The sequence below is a fragment of the Bactrocera neohumeralis genome, chromosome 5 (assembly GCF_024586455.1).
Source record: "Bactrocera neohumeralis isolate Rockhampton chromosome 5, APGP_CSIRO_Bneo_wtdbg2-racon-allhic-juicebox.fasta_v2, whole genome shotgun sequence".
Classification (NCBI taxonomy): Eukaryota; Metazoa; Arthropoda; class Insecta; order Diptera; family Tephritidae; genus Bactrocera; species Bactrocera neohumeralis.
The window spans coordinates 31,960,572-31,975,996 of NC_065922.1; the positions used below are offsets into that span (position 1 = coordinate 31,960,572).

The 15,425-nt window shown below is 34.6% G+C and overlaps 1 protein-coding gene and 1 long non-coding RNA gene across 14 annotated transcripts in view; one reads left to right on the plus strand and one right to left on the minus strand.

The window, feature by feature from the left end:
* LOC126759580 (uncharacterized) overlaps positions 1-5,529 on the plus strand; it is a 497,180-nt gene extending 491,651 nt beyond the window's left edge. The window contains exon 9 of the long non-coding RNA XR_007667019.1: positions 5,490-5,529. This is a non-coding gene — a long non-coding RNA (uncharacterized LOC126759580). The remainder of the gene's footprint in view (positions 1-5,489) is intronic.
* Positions 1-15,425, minus strand: part of LOC126759520 (proton channel OtopLc) — a 138,437-nt gene that overhangs the window by 31,187 nt on the left and 91,825 nt on the right. For 3 of the 13 annotated variants that reach the window (XM_050474372.1, XM_050474369.1, XM_050474367.1), the window contains exon 2: positions 5,781-6,320. The exons of the other annotated variants lie outside the window; for them this stretch is intronic. In XM_050474372.1, coding sequence (XP_050330329.1) covers positions 5,781-5,953 — 173 coding nt within the window. In that variant the 5' untranslated portion in view covers positions 5,954-6,320. The remainder of the gene's footprint in view (positions 1-5,780; positions 6,321-15,425) is intronic. 13 annotated transcript variants of the gene reach the window in all.

Here is a 15,425-nt window from a genome sequence, read left to right on the forward strand (position 1 = left end):
AATACCAATAAGCAAAATGTATTGACAAAAGTCTCTCACTGAAAACAACTTTGTTCTCACATATGATTGGAAAGATATTAGTACTTATTATAAAATCCGCCAATGCTATAATATATACTTTTATGAGTTATTCTTATGTGTAGTAGAAAAGTTTTCCATTAGACTTGATTCCCATTCATTGACATTCCTCTTTGAAATAAAGTGGATTCAGCAGCAGAATTTTGCATTCGCCTCTCACCTAACTCTTATAAATACAGTTTTAGCTTATTTAGCATTCAAAAGATCATCTGCTTCCAAAGCGATTTGAGTTACTTCACAAATTGCAACCTCTTAACTAGCTCAACATATAAGACTTCTCTGGCACACAGTTCACCATACCGAGAATGGACATTCCTTCTTCTCCCAACTTCACAAAATATCTGATTATCGCCATACATATAGGCGTACTTGTCTTTAATTGAGACTACCTAATTGCGAGAGCACCGCTTTCTAAAAATTTGTCCTCCTTCTGTAATTGGAACACTAAGCGGCTGAACGCTGTAGTCAGTTAAAAGGTTATTTGATTTAAAGGAAACTCGGTTCCAGGTTCGAACCATTTAGTTACCTCAATCAGAAATAGAGAGCTAAAAAAGCTGCTTTAATGCTACTCATCAACAGTAATCCATAAAGAGCAAGTTTGCAGAAAAAGTAAGGCATGGATCAGAGGATATGTTTGCGAACAATTTTACCGAACAGCTGTTAGAGGTTGTTCGATTCACTATTCCTCAATGCTTGACAAATCGAAGACACCAAATATTCGTACCTTAGTTGGAAGATGTTGATATCGACGATCTTTGCCTCCAACAAACGGCGGTACATGCCATACAAGAGAAGAATATTCGGTACGTTATTGCTGATATTTAGTATTTACTGCAAAAAGTGGTCGAAAATCTCTTAGCTAGAATTTGTTCGAGCAAAGCCTTATTCTTATAATAAAGCGAAATTCGTGGCCATAACATTAATTTAACTTCTTAAAATCCACATGTTTAAAATATACACTTTATGTAATATAAGAGAGAGGTTCTAAGTCAAGCTTTGGCAACTGATTTTATGTAAATTTTAAACATTAAATATGCTAACTCTTGTACATATGTACTTTGAATGAATCGTGTCCCATTTGCCAATACATACACCTTTCCAGCTGGTGTTCTTCCCCACTCCCGCACTCATACAACAACTTCGCAAACTGTAAAACACACTTCATTAGTTGTCACCTAAAATGTAGACAGTTATAACTGATTTCTAACATTTCCACACCCTCGACCTCTTCCATAGAGGCATCCGCCTCGGTAGCACTTATGCAAATATGCAAACTTTTTCACATACTTCACTGAAAAAAAACGCCTCCAACAACAAAAGCAAATATTAGAAATATGTTGCACAAACGATATGCGAGATACATGTATGCTGCACCTTTCACCTCCTCCACCCTCTGGCGCCTCTAGTCAGTAGCTTATGACATTATTTAACTTGATTCCCCACGCTTTATGCTGATTTGCTTTGGGGCATTCACAAGCATTCCTACACAACGTCCGACATGACGCCTCCCTCCGCACACTCCCAAAAGTCGTCCGCTAGCTGCTGTTGCACGTACATCGACAAGTGTCCAACGGCATGTATGCAACATGCCAATGCATACAATCACACACACACACTTATATATACATATATGTATATATGTATGTGCCTAAGCATGTTTGTCGAGGATTCAACATTCAAATCAGTCAGTCACGCAGTCAGCGTGCCCTCGTTGCATGCAGCTTGCTTTGTTGCTACCCTATGCGCGCCATAATGTGACAATGTGCAACTTGATGTTGCAAGTAATTCATCAATTTCATTGCATTCTTTATTTTACTGCCTGCTGTGTTATGTCTTTTTTCCGCGTCTTCCTTTTTAATTTCTCCCTCTTGCCTCTCTTTACCCCACCTTTGTGTCGCCTGCAGCTTGGTCGCGTAATCTCATGCCGGATTCACAGTTATTCCAGCAGGAATGTAATTTTTATGGCATAGTCTGTGTGTACACTTGTTGTTGTTGCTGTTGTTGTTGTCACTAATACAATAAAGTTCATGTTCGCAGCCATGATTTCCTTGTAAACGCCGCGTTGACAAGTCGTTCATGACTGAGTGCGAAAATTGTTGGAGTGTGCAAATTGTTTGTTAACATTGTTTGTGTTTGCCCTAATGCTGTGCAAATGTATGCATGTAAGTTTGTCAGTTGAAAGTTGTGTGCATTTTTACAAGTTTGTTATTAATGAATGTCTGAAAAAAAAAATTTTTTTTTTGAACTCTGAACGAAATCCACTTTCAGTTAAAGCTTTTGTCCTTTTTTATCCTGAAAAGGTTTTTTTATTTCAATATCTAGATTCCAAAACTTCTTCATCTATCTTTTTCTCCCCAAGGAGGTGCTCATTCAACGGCACCGCCGAAATCGGACCACAATAGCATGGAGCTGCCACACAAGCTTACAAGAACCTGATTTGGATTGGCCAATTTGTTTGGCTGCCCTTAGCTATAGCGACTGGATCTAAAGCATTCTCTTTTAGAGATTGATTGATTCGTCTAGAGCAATAATCTGTGAAGACATTTCGTCAATTAAGTTGTCTACACAAGCACTTGATTTCGAACTTTTAGTTTGTATGGTAGATAAGGTATGTTCCGATATCGACGGTTTCGCCAAATGTTCAGCTTCTTGAAAAGAAAAGGACGTTAGCAAAATTTCAGATCAATATCGGAAAAACTGAGAGATTCAGCTTGTCAAGCTGATCATGTATGTACATATTTTATAAGGTCATTCACGTTTCCTTCTAGGTGTTACAGACTTAATATGCTTTATTCAGGGTATAGAAAGATCAGAATTTAGTTTATCTAATGCGATGACATTTGCAATATTTTAAGCTCTTTTATTAAAATACCTAAGCTCTTAGCTTGAATAGTAAGCAAATTATAATTTGATAACATCAGTCCTCCAAAGGAGCGACACCTCATTGAAATACGAAAAGCCAAACATTTTAATATAATGGGTTGTCAAAAAAGTCAATTAAAATAAAAAAAAAAATATTCAACAAAAATACTGCAAGACTTTTTTGACAAGAATTATGTTCTGTTCAGGATTTATAAAGATCAGGACTTAGTTTATCTATTGCGATGACATTTGCAATGTTTTAAGCTTTCTCATTAATATACGTAAGCTCTTAACTTCAATAGTAAGCAGTTTCATAACGTCAGTCCTCCAAAAGAGCACCTTATTGGAATAGGAAAAGCCGAACATTTTACTTCATTTTTAACTACACACTCATTTCATTCATCAACAGGAGGGCTTTCGTTACACTAACTATTCTTTGAACTCAAGTTTCCACGAATTCTGGCAGCTAGGACATAAATAAAATACGAAAAGTTATTTAAAATTAAGCAAAAATGCAAATCAGTTCAAAAATTATATAGCTCAAGACCTTAGCCTGTGCGTGATCTGTGTGCAATTAGTTGAAAAATGACATCAGTATATCAAACAAAAATTATTAGATATTTTTAGTTCCTCAAACAGACCCTTGGAACGATTTATATAGCATCTGATAACTTCGTATTGTCATAAAAGTGGCAGAACCGACATCTTCAATGCCACCAAGTTTGCCTTAACACATTTTAGATCAGTTTTATCATTGTGACTCAAAGATTAAAATACAAATATTTTTTATTGACTTTCAAAATTTAAGATTTGAAATAGAATATAGTAGTTGTTTATAGAATATTGTTTATATAGAAAAGAGATTACCAAAACGTTTTTCTCGCGAATAGAAGACTTTCTAAGTTAAAGAAAAAAGCGCTAGAAAGCATCAGAGTACACGTTAAGGGAGAGTTGCAACGCTAGTGCTTACAATTTCTTTGAACAACTGGCATAGTTTGTTCGAGTTTAGTACTCTTGTTACTGAGAATCCTTCTATATAAATTAAAAACTTCTTTTATAAAACAATATTACTCTTTTATAACTTATTTCTTATACCAACCATAAGACATTTTTCTCGTTTATTTCACCTAAATATGTAATATGCTGGATTGGGCCTTCTATAACCCTCATCCATATAAATAGCGTCTCTAGAAGCACCACATGAACATTAAAGAAATGACGCGACAGTTTAGTTAAATATTTCTGCTGGTGTTAGATACTTTTCAATCATCCCGTTCAATGCTGAGAAACCTATACGGCACTCTTTGTAAATGCTATGAGATAGCTCATTCATTCATTGCATAAGTTTAGGGAGTCGTTCGAAATATTAAAATATAGAATTTTAAAACTTTTTTTATTTTTAAGTTCTCCATCAGAATGGCTGAAAACTATTTATTAATACCCACAAATTAAACTAAATTAATTAAATTAATAACTATCGATCAACATTTTTATACCCTGAAGAAGATATATTAAAATTGCCACGAAAGTGACGTCGAAGACCCTTCAAGATATATACATTATGACAAAAAAGCACCCACAATTGTATTTTGCTAAGTTCTTTGGAGCGTCCTTAATTACTATGCCAAGTATGATCGAAATCTGTCAACCAGTTTGTTTACAGCAGCTGCTTAAGTCAGTACATCTCAGTAGTGCGTTGCAATTTTTACAATGGAAAAAAATATGGAACAAAGAATTTGCCTAAAATTTTTTATTTCTAACCAAATTTTGTGTGCGGAATCGTTGCGAATGTTGGAAAAGGTTTACGGTGATTTAGTTTTATCAAAAACACAAGCCTAAGAGTGGTACAAAGCCTTCAAATACGGTAGAGAGATCGTTGAAGACATGTATAGCACGGGAAGACCTTCGACCTTTTCAACTGATGAAAATATTAAAAAAGTGAAGGATATGGTGCTTGAAAATCGTCAGGCAAGTGTTGGAGAGATGACAAGAGAGCTCGACATTTCTCGCTAGTCCGTTTGAATGATTTTGGTGGATAAAGCTGATTGGTTTTTTTTCAAAAAACTGCGTTTTGCTTGTACCCACACTGAAATTTCCGCTCTATGGAACTCGTTTTCAGTCGATCGAAAATATAAAACAAAACTCACTAAAGGAGATAAAGGCCACACCAAAATGCTTATGAAAAGTTTTGAGGACCGGGAAAAACGTTGGCGTATGTAAGTGTATTACATCCGGTGGGGATTTCTTTTGTTTGCAATTTTCGGGTATTGTCATACCAACTGAACGACATGATTCCTATGTGCTTATTTTGAAAACCATTTAATTTGACGAGATATCTTCACCAAATTAAGCATGGGGCAGTGTCCGAAAAAATTGGTCAGGTCGGAACAATAAGGCTTATAGCTGCCATACAAACTGACCGATCAAAATTGAGTTCTTCTAAAGAAATTTTGTTATTTCTGTTTTGTCCTTTGATTTGTTTTTGTAGTAAGAATTTCAGTTAGTTAAAAACAATTAAAATAATAACTATTTATTTTTCATCATTTCAGATATCGATAACTTTCACATATAGTATGCATTGAACAATCGGTGAGTGCAATTAAAAAAAAATTTGTATTTCCATTTTATTTCACTTTTTAATTAATCTTTGATTTTTTATATTCTTTATAGTAATTTTTGAACCCGAAAATCTTTTGGGAATTCTCGCTTTCATAGCAAAATGTTCGAAAAAATATTCCAAAAATTTCCTTTTACATATTTTCCTCTTAGAATATTTGTTTTTGTCCTGACTCTAAAACCACAAAATTTGTTCGAAAAAGTAATAAAATTGCGATATTAACCTTTGCAATGGCTGCGGCATGACGTTCTTTAATTCCATTTCCTTGTTGGCTGCATTATTCTTCTCGGCGCTGTCATTGCTGCCGGTTGTGTGCGAGCGTGACACCGGAAGTGTGGCCATATTATCACCGCTCTCCACATCCACAGTAGCGACTTTGACTTCGCCGCCACCCATTTCTAACAAGTTGCACTACTACACACACACAACCACTAACGGAAGTTGTAAAGCACTATTTCAACTGTTGTTATTGTTGTGCTTTATGCTGTTTTTTTTTTCAAATTTCTGTATTAATATTTAAAAACACTTAACGGTCGTTTTGAGCACTGTAATTTGACACTGATTTACATTTTCAATTGGTTTGGCTGGTTTTTTATTAAAATTTTTTTTTAGTAAGTTTTAATTTGACATAAAATTATTTTTATTATTTTTTTAATTATATTCGCACTAAATTGGCAACAATTTAGCTTGAGTTATTTGAAATTTTTCTTATTGTTTCCACAATTGGACGCAAGCGATTTTCGTTGTCACTGTCACATTAAAACTGCGAGCGGAAATGATTGAGGTACAAAATCTGCTTCTACACACAGAAGCGCTGTAGAAACGTTGCAGCAGTTTGTGCGGAAACTGCGCTTCAAATGCGTGTGCTCTTCGGCTTCGGAGATCGGGTTTGTGGAACGTAATTTAAGCATATGCCAAGAGAGCAAACTTTCAAACTCTCCTTAAATAGGAGCAGTAATGTAGCAAGGCTACTCTCCTGTGAGAAAATTTTAGCCCCCAAAGCTTTCGTCTTCTTCAGCACTGAGCTTTCCCCTACGGCTTTTCCCCTCGTCGTGCACTCTGCTACTCTACTACACACCTGACACTCGGTATAGCCTTTGTGTACTATCCCAACAAACGCGTTTACGGCTTCGCGGCTTGAAAATCATATTCTTCTGTGTATTCTTCATTACTTTGCTTTACTAAAGTGTTTTCACACGTCGTTCTTTGTGTGTGTGTTGTTGCCTATTGCTGTAGCAGTAGCGTCCTTTGTATGCTTTTGCCTCGCTTTCATGCGAAACTGTGCCAGACTTTTATGCTATTTGCATATTTTCATGTTGGTATACTCTCGGGTGTTGCTCCCCAGCCTAAACAAAGAACCCAAACCCAGCTATACTCACAATTGTGTGTATGTGTGTTCAGTATGTGTGTGTACACAAAGGCTCCTTGTGCGCTCCGCCGCTGCCTTGTTGGGGCTTTTGCGCATAGTATGTATTGTTGTTTTTATTACACTTTTTCCTATTCCGTACTATCTTGTATCGTGTATACAATGCTCTTTATCATTTCTATTCAAATTGTGTACAAAATTTCATTTGCATGGCAAATGGGTTAAATCGGTAAATAAATTTTAAGTACCTCGGTTGAGTGAAATGTTTATATAATTATTGTGGTTGTGGCTAATGCACGGCTGTGAGTTGGAATATATATTTTCGATTAGATTTTTTAATATTCTAGATTTAAAGATTTATTTTTTTAATGAAAAACTCCGATGTTCTTAGAAAGTTTAGTTTAGAAGTCAGGAGACTTGGATATTATTTTATTGTCTACCAAACGCGATATTCATTAGAAATAGTCCTTTCCATGTTGATCAGGAACTCGAATTGAACCAAAATCCTGCCATGCTACCTAAAAGCCCGAAACCTTGTTATGATTGAACTCTAGAAGCATTGTTATTGATATGTCACTTAAAAATCTGGTAAACCATTACTTGTGAACCGCTAACAAGGAACAATTTTACCAGGATTGGATTCATTGGACTGAAACTTCCTCTTCTATTTATCTGCTGTTTAAGAAAGATTTGAGAATTATATTTTTGATATTATTCCTTTACGATGTAATGACATGTTTAATGAAACGTATTATCACTGGCTATGAGTCTTGGTTCTTTACTTAGGACCCAAAACAGACGATCAATCGGCCGAATATCGTGGCAAGGTTGAGCCGAAGCCGAAAAAAATGTCAAGGGAGGTCAAAAATCAAGGATATATTGACAGTTTTTTTTCGATTAAACAGGTGTGGCGGATTCCGAATTCCTTCCGACCTCCCAAACTCTCAACAATGAATACTATTTCAGCGTTATGTGTCATTTGCGGGAAGCTTTTCGTAAAAAGAGGCTGGAAGTATGGACCGTCAATTCTTTGTTTTTGCACCACGATAATCCACCGAATGCATACCGCATTGATTTTAAGGAATTATTTAGATTTCTTATGTTATAAATCCTGGAAACAATATTATTTCATAATACAAAATTTTGTATTTATGTTTGTTCCGTTTTTATCAAATTCATACTCCGAAAATCGTTCAAAAAAGTACATATGCATACTTTTTGTTTTGTACAAGTATGTACCAGTTATGTATACTCCGGATTGTTCCTGCTCTTGCACTCGACACATTTCTGTTGTGCGAGTAAAGCATAAATACAAACAAACAACTGAACTAAATACTTGTAGGGTGTGGTTGGCAATTTGTTTGTTAACTTTTTGACAATAATAATCAGAGGATTACAGTTTTGCCGAAGAAGCACCATTAAAAAACAACAAGCAATATACATTAATATTCATATATGGGCATTTTCACGGTAACGGACGCGACATTCGTACGCTTTTAAGTGCGTCCAAAACAAAGAAGACAAAGGAAAAGTTTATATATATTGACATTGTTTTGAAGGGCTGACGCAGTACTAGATTTTAATATATACGGGAAGGTTCTACTACAAATAAGTACGTAGTTATAAGCAATTATAAAGTGATACGGACGCGACAAAAAATAGAAGTTTTTTTGAGGCGCATTCAGAAATATACAAAAATCAGCAAATTAAGGATTTATATATATATAAAAATATATATATTAATAAATGCGAACAGATGACTGTTATTCGTAGGTTTATGAAATATGTTAATTTTCCCTTAGTTTTTTTTAATTGAGTATAGAAGAAATACGGACGCGACATAACGGACGCGACAAAATCTTCCAAGAACAAAGAAATACAATTTTTTCATTATAACACTTCAATTTTATTGAAAATTAAGCAAACCAATAACGTAAATTAAAAATTCAAGTAACATTTTAGTAAAAATGACTTAAAAAATTAAGAAGAAAGTTATTAGTTTTTAGTATGGTCTATTTTAATTATTTTCTTTAATGAATAGGCGGTCCGAGCAACTTCAATAAATTTACTGTCGAAATATGAAAACCAATGCAAACTCTTAACTCCTTTGATATTTGGAATATTTTGCCATAACTCTCACAGTTGATTACAAATACTATCAATTTGTGTTCCAGAGATATACAAAATGTTAACTCCATGAATGTTGTTCTTAGCACATTCATAGAAGCATGAAGCATCACCGAGAACAATATTTTTTGCTTTAACGATTTGCCAGACTTTTCGTTTAACTACGGCACCTATTCCGTCTACAGCACCTTTGCCATGTGAAGTGGCAAAAAAAATCCACTCTAAGATTCTGCAATTAAATTCAGCTGCAAGTCTTGGAATACTAGAAAGAATAAATTTATTTTTGAATTGGGAAGTGCTTCCATCAGAGAAAATATAAATGCTGGTAACTCCTTTGTACTGGTTTTGTAATATATTGATAATTTTGGAAATAAAGCAATAAACGTCGAATTTACTGTGGGTCAATCTATCACTGATAACAGCAAAAGACTTGGTTTCACCAAGAACCCAAGCTACGCACGTAAACACTGTTACTTGGCTATAACTAAAGTGGGCATCTTGAACTTCGTTTTGGAATGTCAAGCGATAATTTTCAGCAAAATCAACTTGCATAACAATTTCATTAACTGCTACATTTTTTTTTAGTTTCAAAGTAATTTTGTTGGTGACGTTTAACAAAACAATGCATTTTAAAAGCTGGTAGCTGAATCTCTATATCATAAATTAAGTCGATTAATGGACCAATAGTGTAGTTTAAAGTTATGCGATCATCTACTTTTCTCCACTGTTTCCATTTGATTTGCGTATTAAATTTATTAATAAACTGTATTGGAACTAGATCGTCTTTAATATCGCGTACACAGCTGTCAGAATTATTAGCCATGCCCTTTCATTCATAACATCGCAGCAAACTGATGTAAGAAATAATTCAGCTTTGGCAGGAATCTGCGGTATAAGCTTTGCACAGCCTTCTAGTGGAAAAATAAAATTTGCATGGTACTTACAGACACACATATTGTGTCGTAAATTATTAACTGAATGTAAGTTGGCTTAGAACGAATAAAAATAGTTTTGCAGACTTTTTCTTCGGTATATTCGGCTTTGAAAAGTTGATATGCTTCTGTTAAGGTCATAAGCATAAAACGTTTTGAGGCTACTTTCCCATTGATTATCATTGTATCCTTTCTCCCAGGAGCTTGAACGCTGATTCCATCTTGCAAAAAGAATTGTTCAATTAATTTTTCGCGCATCTGGCTTTTTGATGACTTGGTTGTATTTTCATTCATCGTTTCTGTTGGTTTAATATATTTATTGCATAAAGATTTGAGGATAGCTATTTTTCTATTCAGGTTTTTAGGTAGCGCAGCCTCAACTTTTTTAATTGCTTTTCCCATCGTTTGTTTACAGCTGTAAATTTCGCAATTCAAATTGTCAATATTATTTATGCTCTTTTTTTGCCGCAAAACTTGCTGTCTAACACGGTCCTTTTCTTTCTTCTTTTCTAATAAATTGCAATCACTTTTCATTTTTTGCGATAATCTTTTTCGGTACTCTTGCTTTCGTTTTGCTTCTTTCTTCTTGTATTCCTGCCATTTCTCGACGTTTTCTTTTATTGTCTCTCTATACTTCATTGTTATTGCTTTTCTTGTTTCTTTTGCCGTTTTTGCCATCAATAAAATTTTAATTTTATGCAATTTCTACAACTTTATTTAATATTTAAGGTTTACGGTAACGGACGCGACGAATTTCAAACACCAATAAATTTTTTTAATCGTTTTTGCCGAGAGCCAATTATTACTTTTTTTAAGTGAAATGATGTATCTGCTTTTAGTCTGAAAGCAATTTGCACTTCAACACTTTGTTCACTAATGAGAACAATAAATGCTGTTTTTCGGTAACGGACGCGACATACGAATATAAGCAGAAGCAAACACAAAAAAACTACCGTTATTCGATCTCCACTCAGTCTGTCTGCTTGTTGAACATTATGTTACTATCAGCAGAAGATTTTTAAATTATAAAAACATCATAGTATTACTTTGAATTAGGGAATATAACAAGGAAAAACGTTGGTATATTTGGTCAAAAAAGTCAGATTTTTGTAAATTTTGTGTATTCGTTGTATATTTCGGCTCAAAATTAGAAGAAAATAAAAATTCCTTTATATTTATAAAATTAACACATTTGAGATTTATTATTCATCAACAGAAAGTTTTCAGGAACTGTTTGAATTTTGCACGCGTGGTGGACCTTTTTGTGAAAATGCCCATATGTATATATGATATATGAGTTTCTCTGTACAATTTCTCCAATGGGGAGTTTATGTGAACAGTACAATTTATTAGCATAAATGGAAGTCCGTGAAGACAATCCGAATAGCTATTTAGTTTATCTTAAACAATAACATAAAATCGGAACCTTGAAATCGAAACAAGAAAATAGTAAAATTGACTAAAGATTCACTTTATTAAAGGAATCATTCGATCGAAACATCTCACTGCTTTAAAAAAAACAATATTTTAAGGAATATTTCTTAGAAATATATGTACGTAGTATGTATATCCGAGAAGGGGGCTATTGGCATAATAAAGTAATTAAATGAAAAGAAAACTTTGCAAATAAATAATTGGGTTTTCAACAATTTCGAATTAGGAAATTGAATTTTGCAAGTCAAAAATGTTTACGGGCAGTTAGTTATTTTGAAAAAGTAGACACATTTTTTTATAAATTCCAAAGTCTTTGAAATCATTTTGGAAAGAAAATGGTAGTTAAATTTTAAAAGGTGTGCCATCTTCACGTCGCTTAAGAGTGAAAATTGAAGTTGATATTCAGTTCAATATCAACAGAAGTGAGTAATTTCCCATTATATGGTTGTGTTGACGAGCAGAAGTTTCCTATTTGAGAAATACTATATAAAGAGATGCTATAACTTTTTACCCAGATCTTCAGATTTATCTTTTAGCGGGTTACTTTGAAAAAAAAAAAATTATACGCCAGGACATTGAGAAGCTTAAGGAAAACTTATGCCGAAATCAAATGTCAGCGGAAAAAACTTATTTTGTTGTGAACAATAAAGGCGGTCATTTGATAGGTGTATTGATTTTCTTACGGAGAGATTTAGTAAGCAGTAAAAACGTAATTTATCCGTTTTTCGAACATCGAAATTTCTTTCGAATCGCGAAATTAAGCTTGTATGATTTATTAAAAATCTTTTTGGAAAAAATATTTGTCAGAAGTAAAAAAATAGTTTCTCTTATTTTCGAATTTGGAAAATTTTGACTTCGAATTTCGAAAAATTAACATACTAAATATAAATTTTTTTTATCGATTCAGTAAGCAGTACGAACGTAATTTATCTGTTTTTCGAATATCGAAAATTTTTACTTCGAATTTCGAAATTGAGCTTATATGATCTACTAAAAATCTACTTTCTAGAGTGATTTAATCAGATGTAAAAAATAATTTCTCTGCTTTTTGAATATCGAAAATTTTGTCTTCGAATTTCGAAAAATTAACATACTAAATATAATATTTTTATCGATTAAGGAAGCAGTACAAAGTAATTTATCCGTTTTGCGAATATCCAATTTTTTTCTTGTGAGTTTCGAAATTGATCCTATTTATATGTACGTATGTATGTATATCTGCTAAAAAAGTTTTATGCAGAAAGATTTAGTCAGAAGTAAAAAAAAATTTCACTGTTTTTCGAATATTGAAAATATTGACTTCTAATTTCGAAAAATTGATAGATGAAATATAATATTTTTCAGGATATTTAGTTTTAAGTAAGAATGGAAATAATAAGAGTTTGGAAGTTATCGACCAAAATCTTCCTATTAAATCTCGAACCTCGAAATGGCAATTATCTCTAATGTAAATATCTTTTTCGAATTTCGAAATTGAGCTTAATATAATATATGCGAAATAGTCTCTCAATTTTTAAGGAATCGATTTAAAATTTGGTACACGTCCAGTTCACCCCAACAAGCTGCTCATTTGTCGGAATTCCCAATATTGAACCATATATGCTATAAACTGCCATTGAAATTTTTGGATCAAATTCTCGATGAAGATTTTTTATACCCTCTTTTGTAACAACATGTATTTGTAAAGGTTAGTTTAGTTTCTGTGCAGCCGTAGTTAACGTTTTTCCATGTTTCTATTTATTTTAATTCAGTTTTTGGCATTATATGCTTTATTTATAAACAAACTCAGTTCTCCAATTCGGTACAATTATTTCTACAACCATTTTTGGCAAGACATAAAAACCTACAACAATGAATTAGTCGTTAATTGTTTGACATACAAGTACATCTATTGGACTAACCCACAGCCGCAGCACAACTGACACAAGACCCTCATTAGCACAACAAAAAACACATGAGACACAACTGAAGTCATCAACAATGTGACCAAAAGCAAAGACAACAGCAGTGCGTGTGTCAGACACTGACAAAAAGCTGGACAGCTGGCTAAGAGCATACGCAAACAGAACTATAAAAACTTGAGATTTCAATTAATGCTAAAATCTCAAACAAAGAAATAAAAGAAACAAAACCAAATAGCAAAGAGGCGCGAATTTCGAGCGGGTGCGGAGCGGGCGGCTGAGCGTGCGCAAACAATGGCCAAGCGCGGCAGCATAAAGTTGAATTAAACGAATTATAGTAGCTATTGAGTTTACGCGAATTCACGAGCGCTGTGCGTATTGCGGTCGTCGTACGAAGGGCGGTATGTATGGCAAAGTGAATTTGGTGGGGAAAAAGTGGGAGAGGGGTGAAGAAAAAGGCGCGTATAATGAAGTTAGACATACACAAAAGCAACAAAACAAAGTAGTTGCAAAGCAAAAACAACACAGCAGCTTGGTGTACAATGGCAGCAAGATACAAGGGGGCGGGTTGTTGTCACACCCTCGCGCTGCGCAGATTCTTCGTAGTTGTTGAAGCGAGTGCACGCAAAGCACTCGGCATTAGAAAGCGCACCATGTGTGCCTATGCACATAAATACATGTGTGTGTGTGTGGGAAAATATGTTTGACAATAAAAACTACAAAAACATGTGTGCTGCAACAACAACAGGCAACTACCTGCACAGCCATTAAGGCAAAAACAGTAGCAAGCATCAAATGAAAGCCGTGTTGGACGTCCTAGTAACAACAAAAAGTTAACATTAATACAGCACACACATGCATACAAGCCTATATGTATGTATATATGTGTGCGGCAGACAACCCGGGCCGACCTACTGACCTCCCCGAAGCAAAGGCAAATATAATAATATTTTTTTTTTTTGTTTTGGTTGACACTATTATAGACGTTTACTGTTGTTTCTGTTGTTGCTAATGAGATAATGCGCACATTTGGCAACTCTGCAGCGCGCAACACCCTCACCAACGTACCAAAAACACACCAACTGCTCCGAACAGATGGTAAGATGCTTGGTTGGCTGTAGGCACCTACAACACCTATAGAGGTGTGTAAGTGTGAGCGTTCGGCTCCAGCGCGAGCACGGCTAGGCGACTGCGATGCTACGAGTTGAAACGAACTCTGACAAGCTCTCTATAAAATCAGTTCGCGCTAACTTTCGTCTGCTTTCGGTAGGTGCTTGCCAGCTGCTTGCCAGCTGCTCGCATTTCGCTCGTTTCATAGGCTCCCCAATGCGCTCACAATTCGCAAAGTATGCTCGGTGGCGGCGGCGCCAACCTCGTTATGCCGAGCCCACCAAGTAACTTTGTAATAAAAACGAAATTGAGCCACTCAAAAAATGTACGCCTAAAGCTCAGTCATGGTAATCGCCTAAAAGTATGTAACCTAAAGCAGCTTAAAAAGCTGATTAAAATACTCTGCTGCTCGAACGGTAAAATATTGATGCTGCCATTTGCCATTGAGGAGGCAGATTTGCTTAGAATACTTAAACTCAAGCGTAAGGCAGGTGCTTGTTCGTGTGTGTCGCTGTGTTGTAGTTTGTTTTTGTGATTTTTTGTTTTTTTTTTCTTCTTTAACTTTCATTTTGTCTTATTTTTGCTGCTTTGTGTCGAATGGCGTTTGGGGAGTGCTCGTCTCCAAAGATTTTACCATCTTCAGGAGAGTTTATGTTTCATTTGAGCGCACATCAAGTTATGTATTCATAGCTTTATAGCTGTTTATATATGTGTGCATGTGTGAGTGTGTAAGCACTGATGTGTGAATGGCAGCTATTTGTGTATATATCAGGGCAGCAGGTCTCAAGTGTATATTCGCAAGTAATTAGCAGCTTGGATGGATATAGTTTTTTTTAATAAAATATTAGTTTTTTGATTGAAATATTAGTTTTCAGTTCGAAAACTTTTATATTTTAAAGCAAAGCTTTCAATAAAATATGAATTTTGTAAGAAAGTTGAGATTACAGTGAAGTAATAATTATTTTCACTAAATTGTATTCATTATCAATGTAAAAAAT